We start from the raw sequence: 22,749 nt of genomic DNA on the forward strand, positions 1-22,749 counted from the left end.
GCCATCTGGGAGCAGGCATTTTTGCAGAATGAGGGCACGTTCTGCAGATCCTTGCCTCGTTCTTCACTGGGGTGCACGTGGTAGCGTGTATTTTGCCAACTGAATGTGCCTTCTTTTCTCCCCAGGGAATGGCTTTTACACTTCAAGAGAGGCTGCAGCTGGGAATTCATGGCCTCCTGCCTCCCTGCTTCTTGAGCCAAGACGTTCAGGTTCTCCGTGTCATGAAAAACTACGAGAACAAATCAAACGATCTGGACAAGTATGTCAAAAACATCTTATTTCCTCCTTCCTTCCCCCTTAATTTACAGTTCTTTAAAGACCTCAGGAAGACTTGAGGATCCCATTTCAAAGGACACAGATTTCCTTTGGAGTCACTTTTTTTTCAACCTGTCAATACCAGGCGTGTTTATTCTGGCCTGTCTGCTGTCACCTCAGTTACATGCTGTTGTGGTCCCACAATAGCACTAGTATTTGCTATTCTGCTACCATAGTACTGGAGAGTTCTGATGTTAACCTCGGGGTTCACTGTCCTTTACGTACAAAAGCACAACAAAAAGGCAGCCCGTGCCCCAGGGCACTGGAGTGGTCTCGTGTAGTTTATGCACCTGTCTGTGTGCTCTCAACATAGTAATACTAAATCCTGAACAGAAGAGCAAAAAGCACCTGCCAACTGGTAGGGAAAAAATACAAGACAAGAACCATGTGGTATATTGATATTTTTGTCTTTTTCTTTCAAATACGGAATTTAGCCATCCTGTGTTTAGTGATTTAGTAGTTGAGGATGCAGGATAATGGAGAGAGCGGTTTTGTGGAAATATTTTAGGAAAGACAGTGCTTTGAAATGTACATATTAATATGTGCGTATGTGTATATACAATCTTACGGATTGCATAGCAGATTTTGATAATGAAGATTATGTGCCGCTCTGTTTCCATTGCATTTGTGTCTAATGCAAATTAGAGTCTCTGTGATGTATCTTAGTACTTAGATATATGAGGGCTTTGCAGAACTGTGTACATACAGAGTGAGAAGACTATTGCTCTTTATGAAACTGTCATCATCTAGAAATACTGATATATATCTATTTTGTTTGGCTTTCGGTTTATTTATCTATTATTTTTTTAAGGTATATTGTTCTTATGACATTACAAGACAGGAACGAGAAGCTTTTTTACCGAGTGCTGACCTCAGACATTGAGAGATTCATGCCCATCGTTTATACCCCAACAGTTGGCCTGGCTTGCCAGCAGTATGGCTTGGCTTTCAGGAGACCACGGTGAGTGAAAAGGTTGTGCTGGCCCCTTTTTTTTAGATTCCTGTGAATGTTTCTTTTGTATTGACTGTCTATCTTTTTGTGGGTGGCCTGAAACATCTAAAACTTCATCCCTAACCAAAAGATGGGCTATCAAGCCGCTTCATGTGTGTACATCTGATGATGAGCTGGGGAGTTGAGAATAGCTCTGCCTTCTTCCTATAAACAGTGAACAGAGTGGTTTTGTTCTCAAACAGTACTGTACATTCTGTATAGCTTAGCTCCAAATGTCTCTCTGAACTTATGGTTGCACCACTCCCTGTCTGCTGTCTAGGGAGCACTGAGTTCTTTCTGCAGTGCTGGCTTTTGAGTCGTTGGATTTTGGATACATTGTGCTGATTCTGAACTTTAGTATGCACCTCCACAAAGCACCTCACAAAAAAATCATTTTCATAGGAAGTGATGCTCTGCATCAGTGCCTTCCTCTCTGCTCCAAACGGTTACTGAGAAAATTCATGCAACATTAAACACTGTACCGTGTTGGAAGGCCCTGTTCTGCATAATTGCTTTTAATGATTAATGTTTGCATAAACCTCTCATTACCATTCTGAAATACATTTTAGGTTTATCCTGAAAATTCAACAGTAAGCTTTAGTTTTCTTTGCAAGCTTTTTATTTTTTTTTGTCCTTGAAATGTACCAGAAGGCAGATAAACACTTTAGCTTTTGCTAAAAGGTTTCACATGCGTGAGCTTTAACTGCAGTTTCAGCTGAGTGTGATGGATGGGGAAACTGAGGCAAGTTCTGCTGACTGAAGGTCACACTGGGGACCATGAGGCAGACGTCAAAGGTGTGAGGGCTGTGTAGACAGATAATGAATAGCGTATTATAGATAAGATTGCCTTGGCAAACACATTTGCATCCTGCTTGTCATCACAATTTCTACTGTTTTCATCCTCATTGCTGAACTGCTTCTCTCACAGGGCTGGTCCTCAGTACTGCTTTTTAGCCTACATCTGTCCCAGATAATTGTGCCTTGCTCCCTGATACCCAAATTCTGGATCTGCTGGGCTGTGGTGAAGTGAGTCATCTAGTCAAGCCTTATACATGTCCCCTCCTCCCCTTCCTCAGTGCGTATGAAGAAAACAAAGAAGGAGTTGCCTTTTTTACAGAGGGAGAACACTTGCTTCCTCTGGGCAGGGGAAAAAGGTAGCAGAGAGAACAGAGCCCAGGCTCTGTCCCCATGTGTCGAGTTCTGAGTTCTGTAAGGCAGGGAACAGCACACCACTGGTTCTCAACTTACCAAGATTCACAGCAGCCAATTCCTGACCCACAGTCCCATGCACAGCCATTACATCTCTGCCTTCAGCGTGCCTTTACCTTGCAAGAAGTTCAGACAAGATTTGGGAGTTTTACTTCTTTTTGTTTCCTGCTGTTATCCTGGGGAAAGCAGAGGTGTCCTTCTGTATGCTGGACTCTTTCTGAATTTGTGACTGTTCGAGAATCCCCCTTCTTTCTCATGTTTTAAATCCACATTATTTTACCACTGTGGTAAGAACATCTGTTCCCCTTGCTGGGTAGTTTTGCTGCTGAACTTGGGCTTGGAGCTGCTCTGGATTGCAGCCCAGGGCTTCCGCAGAAAAGGGCAGGCCATCATGCCCTTGGTACACTGAGTTTCTGTGGCAGGGAGTTTGTTTCTCTGACGATGCAGAGTGAATTGCAGTCTAGCCTCAGATTTGGTTTTAATCAAAGTCGTTTTAGCAAACGAGTGGTATTGTTCCAGAAAGAAAAGAGCTAGCATGCAAAGTGATGAGATTAAAATGAGAAGCATTCATACATGCTTATTTTGTAGATCTGTGTCTTATTGTCTTACAATACTTTCTCTCCTGGACCATATAATGCACATCGGGAGCTTGCCTGCAAGGCACTTAGCTCAGGGTAGGATGCCAACACGTTCTGCTAAAATTATTGGGACCTGCAGGTTTGGAGAGCTCAGGAATTAAGATTAAGTTTAATTTTTCAGCTCTTTGCATATTATTTGTCCTAAGCTGCACAGATAATCTGCCAAGGTAATTCTTCTAACCTATTTTTTTGTACCAGAAGTTTTTTAAAACAAAATGATGACCACATAAATCTTACACCCTGATATATTTCACTATTGTTTTAGGAAGAACATGGTGCTTAGAGCTGAAGAGAGAATTTCCAAGCCACTCAGTTTTGTTCTGCTGTCACAGGAAGCCTTATCATAATCCTGTTCATTAGCTGATTACATTTTATTTTAAATCTTCAGTAAAGCTGTCCTACATGACCCATTCCAGTACTTAACTCTCATATGAGCAGAAAGTATTTTTCCACTAACATATAACCTAAATGTTCTCTGCAGATGTAATCCTCTCCACAATAGCCTTTTCAGAGTAGAAAGCTGGGATCGTGTTCAGCCTGGTTGTTTTCTTGCCTGTAGCTGTTGCTGCTACATGCAGGTTGTCCCACTCTGGCGTCTCCCTTTTGGCTAAATTTGCATCACGGAAGAGGGAGCGCCACTTCACGAGGGAGTGCTGAGGAGAGCAGCGCAGTTACCCTCTTGCTTTTGCTAACACATCCAAGCGTGCCCTCATCACTCCGCTGAGTCACACACAGTGGCTGGTTGCTTCCTTGTCTTCTCCCTGTGAATCCTTCCTTTGATGTTATTACCCCTCCAGATATGTGCAAATGTATAATTGTGCTCATCATTTCTCCTCGCTGTATGTTCTGCTATGAACTTTGTCGTGTTGGTTTTGGATCATCTCTCCCGTGAATCAAAATCTCTCTAAACCTCCCAGCTCAACTCTTTGAGCAACAGGGAAGTTTGAATGTTTGCCGAAGCAATCACCTTTTCATCCAAACTGTCACGTTTAATGCTCTTGAGCGGGGAGGGGAGATGAAAGATGTCTCAGTTTTAAAATAGCCCAGGGTGCTCCAGCATGGATTGACTTGTGTACAACACAGCTTATGCTGAGGAGGGAGGTCTCTAGAATATTATGCCGTCTTTCTGCAGCCTCAGCAGCAGAAATTAGTGACCTGTGGATGCAGTAAGCCTCTTCCTGTGCTGAGATCTCTGTTAGCCCCATTTGTGCTTGGCTTTATATTTGAAGGCTGAACCTGGTAAGATTAAAGCACAAGTAACTTGCTTACAAAGCAAGTCTCGTACAAGAGCATCTTAAATTACCCCCAAGAGGTCCAGCAGGGCTTTTCTCATCAGAATACATTTACCAGTGTTGGTATGGCTGCAGATTTTGTCTGCCATCTACTTATGTCATAATTACAGGGCTCAGTGCCTCTTTTACCTTTCTGATCTCTGTGTACAAATCTCTTAAGGACAAGCTTTTCCGCTGTACTTCTACACAGCTGGTGTTCAGAGTTCTCCTCCCAGGGGCTCCAGCATCATGTGCAGATAAGCAGACTTACCTGCTCCCAGTGGGATTGGGCACCTGCTGTCCTTCCCTGTTCTAAAGCCAGGCAGCCAGCAGTCCAGAAACACAGGTTTGCTCTGTTTAGCAGTAGAAAAGAGCTACTAGGAAAAACAAACAAACAAACAAACAAAAAACACATGGAAACATCCAATTCTTCACATCCTTATCTGTAATGCCTGTAGTCTCCCTGCATGGATCAGGCATAGGCTCTGCCTTCAGGTGCCCCAGCAGGTTCCTGTCTCTGCCTTCCCCATATGTAAGAGTTTGCCTTTCTCTTCAGGAGTCTCTTTAAATTCTCCAAGTAGGCTTTTCTTCTTCAATGGCCTCAGACTTTTTCCTGTGTGGTGGAAACTCAAGTTTTCAGAATGGCTGGAAGAGATGTGGAACCATCAAAATATTAAGAACAACATTCTGGCACTGCCCCCTAAGAATGCTGAATTTTTTGCTGGAAGGTGCCTCTGTTGAATCACTTTTTTCCTATCTGGTTTCCCAGACGGCTCCCTGCTGAGCTACCAATATTCACTTATTCAAAGTCATGCCATAAGCATTAAAATCTTCAAGCCAAAGTAGAGTTTTATTTTATAATATTTTATTCTGTATTTTTAAAATTAAAAAACAAAACAAAACAAAACAAAAAACAAACAAACAAACAAACAAACAAAAAAAAAAAAAAAAAAAAAAACAGAAATTGTGTGATGTGAAAGTCCAAGTTGAGTAAAGTTGAAATACCAAACTATGGCACCTCTGTCACACTTACGATCAAGACACTGTCAAAATCTCTCCTCAGTGCTAAAGCAGACCATTAAGCAAGCAAAAGAAAAGAGTGACTGTGTCCAAAGAGCCTCCTAGCTGTGGATCCTGTCTGCAGCAATGGCCAATAAAAGGTACAAGAGGAGTGTAAATGTAGGGTAGGCACATGTGCTCACTTCTTGGGGGCTGCTCAGATCATGCTCCTCTGCAGTCGGTGTCACGGGGTCTTGGGGTGGCAGTTTTCTTAGGAAAACCTGCTGCCATGTTTGTCTGCAGAAGTTCTGGAAATATTGTCCCGAGGTGACAAGACGTGTATGAGGTCTATGAGCTCAGGGTGACCCAGCCCTGGGGGAGGTTTTTGTGGAGGTGTACAGCTCCAGATGCTGTCCCTCCTTGGAGAGGGAGCTCTGTGGTCCTCCCCGGCGTCGTGAACGTGGCAGCCGTGCCAGCAATGCCTGGGTCCCCAGCACAGGGCTGCTGTGGTCACAGGCCCTGAAGGAAGCAGCCCCACCTGATCCATCCCTGTTTATTCACTCCTCCCTTCCACTGCCCTCGTGCCTGCACAGATGTCCGTGCAGCTGTGCGATGATCTGGTTCAGGAGTAAATCGGAGTGGATCCAAGCCTCTTTTGGGCCAGGCTAGCAGTAATCTGGATAGCCAGTTCACTGTCAGCTGCACAAAGAGTAGTGCTGACGAGAGGAAAGGGATGTGCAGTAGCGGGAAAACAAGCTGCTGAAGGCTTGGGGGAGGCAGCTTTGCGCTCATGGTGATGCCTTACTGTAGCTGGATGCAAGGGAGATGTTACCTTAGGTACTAAGGAATGTGGGCCTTGGGAGTGTTTGCTTTTCAAAGCCTGGGGATTCTTTTTCTTCATCAGAATTTTTCTAGAGGGAGGGAATTAAATATAAGAGAGCAGGTCTAGCAGCTTTCTGAGACACTAAACAAGGAAAGGGAGGAGGAATCTTATCATTGATCCCATTAATAGAGTCACTGTTATCCTATTAAATGCTTCCACTAGCCCTGAAAGCCTTGAGACTGTGGTTGGGAGTCCCTTTTGGTTTAGATTGAAGAAGCAAAGTCCTCTACAAAGAAAAGTGCATATTACTAAGCATAGTAATGCATAAGTGCATAGTATTATGACTTTTTTCCTCTTTTGCTTTTTCATTCTTTTTCAGTGTAAAATGTCCTTAATGAATATTGTGGAGTTCCTTACACAGCTCAGGACTGTACATGTGCAATGCAGTTTTAAAGGTATTTTTTAAGCTGGAGGATCAGTTTCACAAGGAGAAAGCAGAGAAGCAATCTTATTTCAGGGCATGGAATCAGGGTTTTAGCTCTTGTGTAACAGTAAGAAACAGTTTATTAGAGTGACATAAGCCCACAGCCTGTTGAGACAGTGGGTAATTCATAAGCATATTGGTATTCAAAAATACAGAGCGGTCATTCGCTCTGCAAAACCTTTTGGCATCCCCTGAGAGCAGGACTGGAACAGGTTGGTGCATCACCACCAGAGGAAAGCTAGGGGACAGACAAAACTTGCCTGGGTTCACTGCCCTTTTCTGGAGACGTAAATGTCATCGAGAACTTGCTGCAGAACAGTGTAAAACATGTCGGGGTGAAGTCGAACTCAGAGAATGAAAGCTAACAGGATGCAGATGTGCTAAAATTAAGTCTGACAGAATAATGATCTTTATCCCTGATGAAAAACGAGCAAGTGAAATATCAGTCAATCTACAGAATTGTCTTGTCAACAGATCTGGCTCTGCTGAGGGCTTTTTTTCAATTGTGTTGTTCAATCAAAGCAGCAGGAAATAAAGTTAGCTGCCATTTCTAGACATGTTAACCCCAAACCAAACGGATGTTAGAACAAAGGTGTAACCCTCATAGGTTTGTCACTAACCAGTGAATTGTTTACAATCCCTCTTCTATAAAACAGTGAAGACCAAAAGTGAGTGTGAAGGGTGGATTTTGAGTTGTTGGCCTGAAACTCGTGTTTTGAAATCCTTTTAGGTGGTCCGTAATTCTTGCAAAAACACTGGCTGTCATAACGTCTCTTGTTGCCACCAGCAAGGTTCAGACTTCTTCCAGAAGCAGCTGAAATCAGTGTAGGAGGAGTTTGGTGTGCTTCATGATCCATGTTTAAATAACACCACTGTGAGCAGATGGTTTTTGTAATAGGTTAAAGGGAAAATCTGTGGAAAGGACCGTGGTGTGCAGTCAGGAAGCCCTGAGAGGCTGTCAGGGGTTAAGCTGAGACAGTCCTAAGCTTGGGACCCGCTTAAGGAGCAACAAGAGCGTGGCTGGAGAAGGTGAGGAGGAAACAGCTAGCACAGAGGGAGCCCAGGGCTGCTGAGAACGCTCAGCCTGTCTCGAAAGCCCTGCTGAGAGATGGCAGAGTGGCTCAGGAGCTCCCACTGCTCCCCGTGTGCTGACCCTGCTCTTCCCAGGCAGGTTGTTCCAGCATGCTGTCTCCACGTCCTTGCCCCAGCTCTCTTCCCCCTTCAGTAAAGTGGTTCACAAAATGGGGAGAGGAGGTAAAGGAGCTCCTGGGCATAGGCACAGAAAGGCTTTTGCATCAGCTGTGATCTCAGGTACTGTGACAACTGGAGGCATAGGATGGATATTGTTGGGGTTATGAGGTTCTACCAGGGTTGTCACATTGTGATGGGGGTGAAGAAAGATTCAAATCTGTTTCTTCATTAGAAAATTTGTCAGTGCTCTTCCTTCCGTATCTCCAGTCTTATCTGTTTCTCCCTTACTTTTCCTAAGAAAAATCCCAGAATCCCAGAATAGTCTAGGTTGGAAGAGACCTCCAAGATCACCGAGTCCAACCTCTGACCTAACGCTAACAAGTCCTCCACTAAACCATCTCCCTAAGCTCTCCATCTCAACGTCTTTTAAAGACCTCCAGGGATGGTGACTCAACCACTTCCCTGGGCAGCCTATTCCAGTGACTAACTACCCGTTCAGTAAAGAAGTTTTTCCTAATATCCAACCTAAACCTCCCCTGGCGCAACTTTAGCCCATTCCCCCTCGTCCTGTCACCAGGCACGTGGGAGAATAGACCAACCGCCACCTCGCAACAGCCTCCCTTCAGGTACCTGTAGAGTGCAATAAGGTCACCCCTGAGCCTCCTCTTCTCCAGGCTAAACAGTCCCAGCTCCCTCAGCCGCTCCTCGTAAGACTTGTTCTCCAGGCCCCTCACCAGCTTTGTTGCCCTTCTCTGGACTCTCTCAAGCACCTCCATGTCCTTCTTGTAGCGACGGGCCCAAAACTGAACGCAGTACTCGAGGTGCGGCCTCACCAGAGCCGAAAAAAATGTACATTAAAAAGCTCTAACACTGAAGAGACACTTCTATGGACATGAGATAAAGTCTTGGGCCTGCTATACTTAGCAGCAAAGTCTGAAATTAACTTGTGAGGGTCAGGCATTCTCCTGCTGCCAGAGATGATTTGGGTTTTGTTGAAATTCCCTGGTTTACCAGGAGAAGCTCAAAGGAAGAGGTGGAGCTGGACAAAAGAAGCAGTTGACCTGGAGAAGGAAATTCAAGAGGATGTGTTCACATTTAATCTGGCATAAATCTGTGCTGCTGCCACAAGGAACAACCCCACCTTAAACAAAAAATGTCACAGGCAGGGAGGAGGGAGAAGAAATATTTAGAATAATGAATACCAGGATGTAAATTGGAGGGGAAATAACAGCAGCTATCATGAAAACCTTTGATAGCAATATCCATTGGTCTGTGTAACAGCCTCCTATAGACTATGCATCATGATTTGGGGACAATTTTAAAAAGGAACAATCTTTTTTTTATATATTTATATTTTTAAATGATGCATTTTTCTTATAAAATTTTAATTGAATTTTTATTTTTTGCTTCACTGCAAGGCAACTGCGAGATGCTCTGTTATGTTGTCCTATAATAGCTGTGCCAGAGCACCCTCATCCTCTAGTAGCAGGGCATCCGTGTCTGAAAGAGAAGAGAAGTCAATAGGCAGCATAAAGAGGAGTTTTGCAATTGCCAAAGTCTTTCCCAACAGGTCTACAGTCTACATCGAGTGCAGGGTTCTGTGTTTGGATAAGGTAATTCTTACCTCGTTTTCTTCTGTATTTTCAGAAGTGCCTTTTCACTTACACCAAAGGGAGAACTCTGTGTGCAAATAACACAATTCAAACATTTGGACAATGAGCAAGTCACACACATCTTCAGTATGTGACTGCGGAAGACTTACCGTAAAAGCTGCTGATAGGCTCTGTACTTGCTACAGTTTAAGGGAAATAAAATAAATGAAAAAGTAGGTGGATTCACTAAGACATAACATGCCAGGTTAGATTTAACTTATTTGAAAGTTGATTGCTCTGCTATTGTCAATATAATGCTTTTTTTTGGGGGGGGTCAACTTTGTCCTGATTTTGTGTTCAATCTTGGGGATCCCTGCTGGGTACTTTAAAAGCAAAGGTGTGGGTCTTGGAAGAAATTTCTCAGCACAGGAAGGAAATATAATCATGGTAGGATTTAATTTAGCTTCCCAGAGAGTTTTGATCCCACCTTAACCTCTACTATGAAGTAAAATAGAATGCGTTATGTGCTTAGCAGTTACAACAGATAAGGGCTCCTTGATCAACATCCGCAAGCAATAGCACTGATTGCCCATCTCAACACGTTTCTCTTTGTAATCCTGTAATCTTCCAATTGCTGAGATACTGCCAGGGTCCAACACACAGGCTGCTTTAGGACTCAGCCTTCAAAAGGCAAAACAAAATGGGGTTAGCCAGCTTTTCCTGTACTTGAAGTTGTTCTTCAGCTGGGGGCTTCAAGCTGCTTGAGCATGATGAGCTTAAATAGAGCAAAGGATACTGAATTTGAGAAGTGCCTTCTCTTGATGGTTGGTAGGATCCTAGGGTGGTGTTATGTCTCACCTCAAAGCCTGGTCTTTACCCATGTGCATCTATAAAATCTATGTGTAGGTGGCAGAGTAGTTACAAATGTCCTGGATTCATGAGCAAAAAGGGAGCTCTGGGTGCTGAGGGTCAGCGAGAATCAGCCCCGACACTGCAGACCTGCTTGGCTCCCACCCTGCCCTTGGCTCAAGGGCCTGAATCCTTACACAGACCTTCTCAGAGCTCCTCGTAGACACCACTGTTGAAACACCACTGCTGAAAATGACATGGACAGAATCATTTTCTGAAGCGTTGAAACACAAACAGGATTTATCTGTTGAATTATTCCATGACAGTTGTCTGGTTAAACCCTTTTGTCCTGAGAATCCAATAGGAACAAGCAGCTTGTGACAAGCCAGAAGCAATGTGGGTTTGTTCGCCTCCTCCCTTAGTCCTAGACTATGAATAGCAGAGATTTGTTGGGGACCTGATACCACCCCTCCATGTTTTTACATTGCTGTGTAATGACCAATACCAGTAGTTAATATGTTGGTCTTTCTCCGTCAGTGTCCCCATGGAGAAGAAAAGAGGGCTATTTATTCTTCAGGTTGTTTCCTAACTAGCAGAAATAATGAATCCAGAATTCCTCCCAGTGTCTGTCCACTGTCCCCTTACACTTCCCATCTGCAATACCTTCTGTTCCCTTCCACATCCCTTTCATCCCTTCCCATATTCACCTGTGCTCCACCATAGACCCCCGCCAGGTCATGCTTCTTCCCTTTCATCACCAGTTTTCTAGGGAGCAGTGAGCACAGCTTCGGGTCGCCTCTGTTTCCTTGTCTCTGCATTTTTGACCCTGAGATCTCCATACCCATCCTCTGTTATCATTTGTTTTTCCCTGCAGGCAGCTTTCTCCTGCTATTCTGCTTTCTGCTTACTCCTAGAGCCCAGACAGGCTCGGAGGTTTTGCGAGGGCTGGGCTAGTGAGGGCTCAGTAAGAATGAGGTGTGAAGGGACGCATGTTGTGTCTGGCTGCAAGCTGTCTTTTTGGCCAGTTCTCAAAGTAATTGTCAGGGGCAGGTCTGTGTTACCCTCTCCAGAGTGTTGGGGACGTGAACCCCTTTATCTTTTCCCTTAAACTCAACAGTGATTTCTATAAAACAGCGTATGAACAAACATCTTTGAGACCTTTGCCTTTCTGATGAACTTGTTTGAGATGAACCAGCAGGTAAGAGGGGACACAGAATGATTGTATAAGCTTCCGTTTCCTGGAAAAACAGCTAAAAGTAGTGCTGGGTGTTACTAGCGTGACAGACTAGGACATGGATATGAAAGCTCAGCTTTAGGCTCTGATCTGAACCATCCTGCTGGGGCAGGGTTTGGATTATGCCAAAGAACTTGGAGGGCTGCAGCTTCCGCTGCAGGCTGTGTGCGTTGCTCTCTGCCTTTGGGAGCCATCACCCTTATGTACACATGCAAATCACTCTGTTCCTGCTCTTCAGCAGTTTCCTACAGCCTAGCTGCTTGCCGTCCCTCAGAATCACAGAGATTTCCTTGTGTGTGTGTAGGAGGTGGTGGACAGTGAATCTCCCATTAGCTTCCATTAGGTTTTAGGAATCTTTTTAGGAATCTTCCATTAGGTTTTCCTGCCTAAAATATATGATGACAACTTTAAAAACACTTAAAAAACTAATGCAATCATTCACCTCACAGATTATTTTAAATTAAATCTCATAGCATACTTAAATTACAGGTTTTTGCCTTACCAATCTCTGTATGGATTTCATCAGCAGGTGACTGTACTTTATTTCTATTATTTTTCCATAGCACCTCAGCGCGCTGCTCACTGCCCTACAATTTACAAAGAAAATTATCTAAACCAGCACAAAGTTCTTGGCTTTTACTGTAAACAAATCTGTAAAAATAACTGGTGAATCACCACAGAGATTTTGTCCAATGTGATGATTAGTTGTACTGTATTTGGACAAATCAGTGCATGCTAGCACATACTTTCTCTCCAAGGCCTGTAGCCCGCAGGCATTTATAATCTTGAGCTCCCTAAAAAAGCCAAGCAATTTCAAAGTTTATTTTGTTGTTCCTGAAGGCTCTTATCCTGTTCTGGCAGAGACTGGAACCAAAAAATCAACAACAGGGGCGCAGCTGGTGGAAATGTCTATAGACACTCATGTTGCTCAACCTGTGAATTTTGTGTATGAGTCCTGAAAGTGTCAATAAATAAAACCCAACGTAGGGTTGTACCGTAACCACATTTTGCCGCATCTCTAGGACAGACTAGCCTTGAATCCACAGAGTGTGTCATCTAGCATATTCTTCTGGCAAGGCAGGGACAATTTGCTGTGGTTAGCATGCAACGAAAGTGAAGGCTATCTGCTGATCCCTCCCGTGTGTATGTCCCTGTTGCAACAGTGGGCAGCCAAATTACCTTGCAGTCATCTGGGCTTCAGGCATAGTGCGAGCAAACCCAAAAGAGCACGGAATGGCTTGCAGGAGCAGTCAGCATCCTGCCACAAGGACAAGCCAACTTGTTTTCTTTCCTGAACACGAAGATAATTTTGCCAGGTGAACCTCAACGTTATTCCGAGACAGTCTTGCTCAAAGCTTTCCAAGACTGTTGTGCCTTTATGTGAGGCAATGGCTGTAATCACTGTAGAGGGCCAGCTTGTGCCATGCCTTTCAAAGATGATTTTGGGGTGATTTTTAAAGGTCCCTTCCAAACCAAAGCCCTTTACAATATATGGTATCTCAGTGCAGGTTTCTGACCAGTGTCTCACAACTACTCCATTGCTGTTCAGCAGCAGCCTCATGCAGGCACTGGATGCTGGCAGAGATGTGACTCATCTCTTTTGTTTGTTGCTTCTTTAACTAATGGTTTCCCGGGGACTTCCTACCCATTTTGAGGGAAGTTCAGGCCCTACTAAGTCAAAACAGTCAGGGACTTTAATGTGGGCAGGTCTTCATGACCTTCAGGTTTTGAGACGTTTAACCTTTGTCTTGAGCATTTTTGTTCTGAGAATGAACCTTTCCTGTCCGGGTGAAAGCACTGAATTATGATTCCTGCCTGTCTGATCTAACTATTGTATGTTCATTTTCTTAATGCTGACCTGCCTGGTTGTCTTTGTCCACTCCTTACTTGTGGAACAAATTCCCAGCGTAGCACCCAGACTAAGAAGATAAGAAGAGGAAAGAAAAATAAACAAAAGTTGCATTTTTGTTGTCATATTCATGACTTCGCCTTGCAATTCATTATGTGCTGGTGTGGCAGCACACAAAGGGAGCAAGACTACTTGCAAGTGTCCCTCTCTTGTCTTGGATGACAAGCAGTGTGTATCAGGGACCTTGGCTACCATTTTCATTTTCTTCCCTTCATCAGTTCCTCTTCTCACGAACAAGTAGTTGCATACGATGAATGCTGGTAGACAATTAAACAAAACATCTTTGATGTTTCTTTTTTGAGATCCAGTAAACAAGATTGATGGATGGATTGCTGTGCATAAAGCACTTGGAATTTACACTTTTTTTGTGTGTTCTTCTTGCTAGATACCAAACCCCGAGTGAGCCCGACCATTGCAGTATTTGTACAAATTGGATAGTAGTGCACAAATGCATTCCTCCCTTACTGAGAAAGTATCTTCCTCTTCTTAGAACAGTCCTTCTAAAGTAGTGAGGGCAAAAATGAGTGAGGGAGGGAAAGAAAGATGAAGCTGTGTTGGTTGGGTGGTTTTCATCGTGCTTTTCAACTCTTTACAAGTTCTGAGGTTTTTAGATCCCTCTAGAAGTGTCTCTTTTCCTGCACAAGGACATAGATGCCATACAGATACGGTCCTATCTCAGCCAGTAAGGGAAGTTCACGTGGAGGCTAGCTCAGGAGAAGGCTAGCTTCATGCCAGTAAAGGCTAGCTTCATGCCAGTAAACAAATCAGTGAGCCAGTGCCATCATGCGCTCTGCTCCTCTGTGCCTTTTGACCAGGATGGTAAAGTAGGTCGATATAATTGCTGCCTGTCACCACCTATGATAATGTAGAGAGGCCGTTAATTGTCTGGTTGTAAACAGGCATCTGAAGTCATCAGTGCTACCCAAAACCACAGCACAGAACAATGCTGTAACATAAGCACAGCAGTGGCCGAAGAGGTTTTACATGGAGCCTAGAAAAGCAAAGGCATGGATTGCAGTTTGATTAAATGTCAGAGGCAGCAGTAGGCTAGAAATGTGGGAAGAGGCAACACCAGGAAGGCTGCAAGCACAACCAGGAGGGCTGCAAGCACAACCACAGAAGCACTAGCAGTTGCTGAGGAAAAAGGAGAGAGAGACTTTTGGGTAGAAACTGAGGAGAGATTTGGAGCTGTGAGGAAGTATGTTGCATAAGCTTTTTCACTCCCCTCTGTGTTTTGGGAAATGAAGCTTTGCACATTCTCTGTTAATAAACAATAGTGCTTTAGAGATAACACTCCTGGCTCCACCACACGCTGTTTCTTCTAAGGAGAAATAGCTCACAGTGCAGCATTGCTAACCGTGAAGATGAGAAAGGGGAATACTACTTTGCCTTTTTGAAGAAGTAACCTCTCATTGAATGAAAGCATTACAGAATATATTTTTGTTTCCTAATACCTGTTAAAATTTGCATGTTAAAAGTTGCTCCTTCCAAAATGTCTAAAAGAAATGAATGTTATTCTAAAAAGCTACCACCGGTATCTGGTATTGCATCCCTGAATCCAATCTGTCCTGTTTCCCTTGGCCCTGAACTCTTTCTAAAATGAGCCATACAGATCTGCTTGTCTCCATCACGAATCTTTCATAATGCCACCAAGATTGCCAAGATTTAACCCTTACAGTAGGATTCATCCACTTGTGTGCATGGTAAGTTGTGTAGTCTTACAATTCTTGGAGTACTTCCATGCAGCCAGAACAAAACCAGAAAAGAAAAAAAAATCTCTCTGGTTTAGGCATGAGAAAAAGTGTTGTGTGGTATGGGTGAACATATCCAACCCCTCTGACAAATTCTGCAATGATGGTCAGCAGTCTAGAGGATCCAGAAGTCCAGTTCTTGCAGCTTGACTTGACTTACTGAAATCCATACAGAACTGTTTCAGCGACAAATTAAGAAGTTGTAACACTCCTTGAGGTTTTCTGGAACCTTACAGATGTGCTCAGTGGCACAATGAAATCTAGTCTGACTTCCACCAGAACTAAGGAAGGCTGTAGTGAAACCAGTTATGATGTTAATGGAAAAAAAAAAAAAAAAAAAAAAAAAAAAAGGAGTCTGGAGCTCTAAAACCCTAATGAATGCAGAGCAAAGCACTCTGAATTACCACCACAAAGGTAACCGCTCCACAGAGGCTACTCTTTAGCCAGAAATAGCGGTACAGTTTGTCATTTCTGGCTTGGCATTGCTGGGACAGTTGATTTTTACTATGCTCTATTTCTTGTATTTTTTGCCCTTTACATGTGTGTCTGGCTTCCAGCTAGCTTTACACAAAGATTTTTCTTTATGGGAGAATGGCTAAATCTATGTAAAATGGCAGGTTCCTTGGCATGGGTGACTTTTCAGGTCTGGAAACCAGGATGTTTGTGCACCTCACACAGTGCCCATGTTATGTGATTTGATTGAAACCACATACCTTTTTAACATTTTATTTTAATTGAATCATTTTTCCCCGAATCTCAAATCAATTCAAGTAAAACAACCTCGCTGACTTTTCATTTATCTGAAGCATTTTATCAAACATGATTCCCAAGAGAGATGGAGAAGATATGGTGGTAAAGGCAGAATTTGTTTAGTTTGCATTCTTTCTTCAGAATGCTTAGCCTGCATCTTTTCCTCAGTAAAAGAAAATCAACTTCATTGATTTTCTTTCCACTTGAATGTTTCTTATTTACTAGTGGTCCACATGGACCAGCCTGTCTCTCAGTATTCAGAGCTCTACCTGCTGTCCTTCGAGGCACAAATAAGCTTTTGCTCCTGTTACCTCTCCTATAAACTATGTACCCATGAGAAAAACCTGGCTGCAACTCTTCCCTATTCAGTCATCAGCAAACCTTTTGCTGAGTTCAGCTTGCACAGCTTGTTTATTCATTCTCCCTGGCTTGCAGGAGGGATTTTAGGAAAGATTAACCCTCAGCCAATTTCAGACATCTTACTGCAGTGGATAAGTTGGCCAGCTCACTTCTGTGGGTAACCATTGCTGTCAGGTGGGTAAGCACAACTCTTTTGGGACTCACTCAGAATGAGGGCTTACCTATGACCCCTGAACCCAAGAAGTCACTTTTTGACTAAAATCTGACAAATGCCTCTGCCGTCTTCTTAAAAACATGGTGAGCTTGCTGAGCTGGCTGTCAGAGTTACTGTTTTGTAGTGCCTGCATCTTCCAGCTCACCACTACCAGAGTCACCTTCTGAATGCCTGAACACCAAGTGGAGGCCAGAGAGCCTGGAGCAGCTTCAGGAATGTGCTCCAGCTGGGTGCCTAGAGGCACTGGAAACTTTTGTGTTTTATTCAAACCGGGCCGTTGGCTCTCTGGTTCAGTGATGAAGGAATATATGAGGCTGTGCCCAGTTCTCCATGTGGTTGTGTCAGTGAGAGACGTCACGTTCCCCTGCTGGATGGGAGCTGGTAGTGCCATTAGTGTGTTAATTGTTAGTCTAAATTAAGCCATCCAATTTTGCCCGGAGTAAAACAAGGAGCAGTTTTTCTTCTGAACTGCTCCATGCATGTGACTGCAGAGAAAAGCAGCTAGGACTAAGAACCTGGTCCATGTCACTGCCTGAATGCAGAGTCAAAATATGTCATAGCCATTTTGTTTCCAGAAAAGGGTCCATGAAAGCCAGTATACTCGATGGAGGGTCCTGCTTAACATCAAATAAACATGATATTAAGAAAGGGAATGCAAATTCTGAGAGGGGTGCTTGGTTCTCAGCCACCAACTCGGCTATCAAAGCCAGGCCAGTCCTTCCTCAGGCAAAACATGCCATGGTGATAGCAGGCAGGACCCTTCTCCTGAGCATCACAGAGTAGTCTTTCAGGTTTTAGAAGACCCAGACTCTCTTCTCCCAGGTCCAGCAGGACTGGAAACCATCCCACTGTCCTCCAGAGGAAACAGGAGCTCTTCTGAGGCAGTGGGCATCTGCCCTCTCTACTTTGTGTGAAACAGCTTGCTGTTCACCTAGCAGCAAGACTGGTGGTGGGCAAACAGTTGGGTTTCAACTTCTACTGTGCATAGTGAGTGTCTTCCAGAGGTTGAATAGCTGGTGGACTCGTGGCAATCTGAATGTGTGAGGCAGACAGCTAGGCAACTAAGTAAGAGATGCCTTTATTATGTATGGAAAATGCTTATTGAAACCATACCATTCTTTTTACAAGCATGTCATAACTTGAAGTATCTGCAATGATGTTACTAATTTGTGCTTTCAAGTCTTGGATAATAACTCCTCTAAACGTGGATGGCAGCAATACAGCACCCCTTGTTTATGAAGATTAACATCTGTGAATAATGCCTTTGAGATAGGCCATGTGTATGTGATTAGCTCATTGGTTACTGGGCACAGATTTAACTATTTTATGCTGAGTAAATGAACCATTACTTTCCTTTTTTTGCATTTCTGATCTTTCCCTGTGATTGTGACTTGATCAGTGTTGAAGTCAGCACTTTTATTTTTCTTCTTTTCAAAGAAAAAGGCTTTTTCATTAGGATTCCCACAACTGACCGTGGGAAGATATCTGCCCTCCTGGAAGAGTCGTATGAGAGAAGTCCATGCCAGAGAGAGTAACCCGATGATATTTGTTTATTCATCACTCATAGGGACTTACAATGGAAGTTGTTTTCAGTTGTCTTCTCTAAAAATAAGACTTTTACTATCCCACATTTCACTTCAGAACCCCAAACTGTGACCTGATCTGAACTTACAGGGGCTGAACAATAATAGGGACGTGTAAGCAGCAAAAACACATTTCTCCATTGTTCCAGCTGCTTTCCAACGCAACACTAATCACCAGCACAACTCCTGCTTTTGTGAGCAGATAACAAGGCAAGGAAAATGTGTGCCTCGGCCTGCCAAGAGAAGTCATCAAGTTAGAGCCCCTGATTTGTACTGATGAACAACATAAGCAATTTACCCTGAGACACATATGGAGGAGGCAGGTGCTTTGGGATTAGCACTGCTAAAAAGGAGCATCAAAAAATCTCAAAGTATCTGAGCAGAGATCAGTCAATGTGAATAATACTATCTTGGGTATTGGAAGAATCCCTGGTAAGGGTACTATTTTTGGTAATAACAGCAAAGAGGAGAAAAGTAAGCCACAAGTCTAAAGCATGTTCCAAAAATGCTGTCTTCTAGTTCCTAATTTTATTAAAAAGAAGGCATTTTCATTTGAACAATGATGACCTTTGTGTTGGGAAATGTTGAGTCTTAGTGCAATCAAGTACGCTATTGCCAGTGCTGATACTTCATACTGAGGCTTCATCCAAAGATCTATTTTTCTGTTTCATTTCTCATAATTTTGGGTGTTTTTCATTAGGTGAATGCAGGTATCAAAAATTGGGGTGAGATATTCAGGAACAATATGGCGTTGCCAGGGTAAGTTTGATGTGGTCAGAATGTTCACATTACATGGGTTCAGTGACCACTGATTTTGCAGTGACAGTGGAGGTATAGATTGTGTTACTGAGTGACGTCATATATAAGTACCAAGCCTGTGTTACAGACAGCCACCGTCTCCACTTCTTAAATATGAGCCCTTTTAAAGGTATCTGCAGACGTAGCCCCAAAGGCCACAGCTACTTATCAAGCTCAGGCTAGATGAACAGAGCAAGCCAAGCTTTCCTTGACATGTTTACAGTCCCTTGAGACAAAGATCAAAAAGGGATGCAGTTGCTAGGAGCAAAACAGACTTCTCTGAGATCACCTGGCATAGCGTGGCAAAGGCTTGGTGAGAACCCAGACCCAGAGGGTTTGTGCTTTAGACTGGCTCAGGCTGGATTTAACTTTAGTTCCTTACAGTATAGTTAATACCAAAAGATGTCATTTGGACTCCTGATACAGAACAGACTGTATTCTGGAGCAATTTCTGTATTTCTGGAATGTGATTCAGCTCCATCCTGGATCCATCTCTCATATAGGCCAGGTGGTCAAACTCTAGAAGGGCTTATAAATATTTGGGGCTCAGCTGACTAGCTAGAGGGGGGACCCAAAATGTCTAGCTCTGCAATTGCTGATGTTGGTAGCTGGGTGAGAAGGATGACACTTCAACTGAACTGCCAACAATAAGCTCCTCATGAATGAATGTATAAGAAGGCTTGAGGTAAAATCATCAGGCTCCCTTGTAGTTATCAGAACGATTTTAACAAGAAAGCTCTTCTGAACTAAGGCAGAGTTTGCTCCCCCAAAGAATGACATTTCACAAGGGTGAAATGTGCAACACCAGTGGCTGTTGAGTAAAGTTGCCATTAAGGGTTTTGAGCCTTGTGGTTCTGAAATGAGAATTAAACTTTGTATTGGCAAACTTGTCTCCTTTCCATGCAAGTGAATAGGCTATTTTTGTGCTCTGTAGCTCATTTCCTTGAATTTTTGAGTTTCACCAGTTTTATTTTTTCTTGGAGTTTCTAATTTTATTACAAGTGTTTTTCTTTTTTTCTTTTCTTCTTTTTTTTCTTCCGTAGGGGGTTGTTTATCACCATCCATGACAAAGGCCATATTGCAACAATGCTAAACTCTTGGCCTGAAGAAAATATTAAGGTATGTGGCATGTCTTCTATGGGCTGGGAAATTCAAAGGAGTTGGGTGCAAAATGGATATTGAATGGAAAACATTGGAATTATGTCGTGGTTTTACCTTGCTAGGCAGCTGAACACCACAACTGCTCTCTCACTCCCCCTCCTCAGATGAGGAGGGGAAGAAGTAAAGGAAAGAACAACTCACGGGTTGAGATAAGGATGATTTAATTAAAGAGAAAAAAAAAAAAAAAAAAAAAACATTAAGAAAATATTATTATTAATTAAAAAATTCAACTAAAGGGAAAAAAGGGAAAGGGGAAGCGGGAGGGGGAAAGGGAATAACAAAACAAAACAAGTAAAGGCTGTGTGGAAGTGCAGAGGAAAGAAATTACTCTCTACTTCCCACAAATGAGCGATGCTTGACCATGTCCTTGAAGCAGGGCCTCAACGCACGTAGCCGGTGTTTGGGAGGAGGACAGACGTTTTCGCAACGAGAGCCCACCCCTCCCCTCTTCTTCCTTTTTCTACCTTTTATTGCTGAGTGTGACATCTTATGGTATGGAATATCCCTTGGGTTGGTTTAGGTCAGCTGCCCTGCTGATGTTCCTTTCTCACTTTTTTGCCCACCCCCTAGGAGGGTCAGAGAAAGTCCTGATGCTGTGCCAGCACTTCTCAGCAGCAGACACAACACCGGTGTGATCCCACTGCTGTTCTAGCTCCAAGTGCAGAGCGCAGCACTGTATGGGCTGCTGCAGGGAAAGTTAACATCCCAGCCAGACCCAGTACAAATTATTACAGAATTGCCTATTTGAAAAGACAAGATAAGAAGTCTTCCCTGCCTCAAAAAGTTTCCAGGCTAGAGGTTGGACCAAGGAGAATCTGTCATGTGTGCATGTAGTCAAGGACATCTTTATTAAAGGTAGCAGGACCTTGGTCAAAAAAACAGCGTGCATGATAATAAATTCATACAGAATCAAGGCCTTAGTGAAGATTTAAGATACAAGTGTTGAAGAATGCTGTGGCTAACTCACAACTTGTTAGATATACAAAGCTCTTTAAGATATCTCTGTAACTGACTTGCTTGTAGGATTCTTCCCAAACCCAATGAGTCATGCAGCATCCAGAATACTGCCAACTTTGCAAATAATGTTTGATATCCAGCAGCTGAAGAAATTACTGACACCCGACCTAACAAATGATCTTGTGAAGTGTTTTTTCTCTAGGGCTCAGGGCTGGGCAAGTCCCTGGCATAAAGTAAAGTCAACACTTAAGACAGGTCATGCCTATCGCCTCCTTTCATCAGTTTGAAAGTACATGTGCTTGGGAATTTCCCTGGCTATTGACAGAGGCTCAGTCCCCTATCAGTAAGCTGTTTCTTCCAGGAAGAAAGTTTAGAAGCAGTGAAAATCTTGCAAGCATATTCTATTTCTAAGAAGAAAAAAAAAAATTGAACATGTTTCCAGAAAAAATAATCCTGTTAGTTGTCTTTGGAACCATAGAGAACAAATGCAAACTAGATGTTTTGTCCTGGCTCTGTCCAAAAATCTCAGTATTTCCATTTGTTTCTGATCAGGGTTGAGAGCACAACTCATTATGGCCAATAGGTATGTTTTTGCAGATGGGGAAACTGGCACAGAAAGATTAGACTGTTGTTGAAACATCGCGCCCTGGCACCCAAACCAGACTATAGGACGGGCAGTAGTCCATGAAGGAGATTCAGACTATCTACTTTCTGAATATGCCAGACTACAAAGGTAGCTAATTACATCACTATCTGTGTTTTGGACCGCAAGGTTCCCTATGTGTTTGTACAGAGAATACTCCATGCCTGAACTGGTAGGCATTTAAACACTCAAGATTTTCAGATAAGTAGAGAGGTACCTGCACTGCACCTAAGACCCTGGAGGGACACGATTTTTGAACAGGCTCAGACCACGTGGAACACTAGCAGCAAGTGCCATTAAAGACAGTGAAGAAACATCTGGAGATGCTGCCCCACGTTTTCCTTCGTGGTTCCTTAGAGCTTCATGGTAATAGCATTTGCTGTGGCAATGGGAAATCTAAGTTATATATCAGCCTGGAAGTGCTGGAATAGTCTCTGCTGAGCTTAGCAAAGCCTTGGCCAAGCTCTGATGTGCCCCACCTCCACCCCTGCTATTGAAGCTGGGCTGCTCTGAAAGAATCAAAGGGACAGAAGTGGAATGAACAAGAAGCCATTTCTGAGCATATTAATGTGGAAAGGTGTTTTTTTTTGTATGTGTGTCTTCCAGGGTTGCTAATGAATCTGTCCATGAAGAAACATTGGATAAAATGTGGGCAGACCTTATCAGTGCCTCCCCTTGTTGGTTTTCCCTCTGGTTCATTAATCTTGTACTCTTTTCTGCACCATGGCCCAACTAGAGCAGGAGGAATGCAGGGAATCGTACAGGATAGCATTGTGGTGGGATGTTATCCTGGGAAACGGGTTTAAACCACCTCAAACTGAGGATAATCTAGAAACGTCCTATTCCAAGACAAGTGCGCTGCCTTACAAGCTATTGGATTGACCTCCCTCCCTCCCTCCCTCCCTCTCTCCCTCCCTCCCTCCCTCTTTCCCCACCTTCCCCCCTCCCTCCCTCCCTCCCTCCCTTCCTCCCTCCCTCCCTCCCTCCTTCCTTCCTTCCTTCCTTCCTTCCTTCCTTCCTTCCTTCC

General features: G+C 43.5%; 1 protein-coding gene across 2 annotated transcripts in view; it reads left to right on the top strand.

The window, feature by feature from the left end:
* ME3 (malic enzyme 3) overlaps window positions 1-22,749 on the top strand; it is a 121,532-nt gene that overhangs the window by 64,397 nt on the left and 34,386 nt on the right. For both annotated transcript variants that reach the window (XM_035329398.1, XM_035329389.1), the window contains exons 3-5: window positions 126-259; window positions 1,127-1,276; window positions 20,005-20,080. In XM_035329398.1, coding sequence (XP_035185289.1) covers window positions 126-259; window positions 1,127-1,276; window positions 20,005-20,080 — 360 coding nt within the window. The remainder of the gene's footprint in view (window positions 1-125; window positions 260-1,126; window positions 1,277-20,004; window positions 20,081-22,749) is intronic.

Source organism: Oxyura jamaicensis, chromosome 1 (assembly GCF_011077185.1).
Source record: "Oxyura jamaicensis isolate SHBP4307 breed ruddy duck chromosome 1, BPBGC_Ojam_1.0, whole genome shotgun sequence".
Taxonomy (NCBI): domain Eukaryota; kingdom Metazoa; phylum Chordata; class Aves; order Anseriformes; family Anatidae; genus Oxyura; species Oxyura jamaicensis.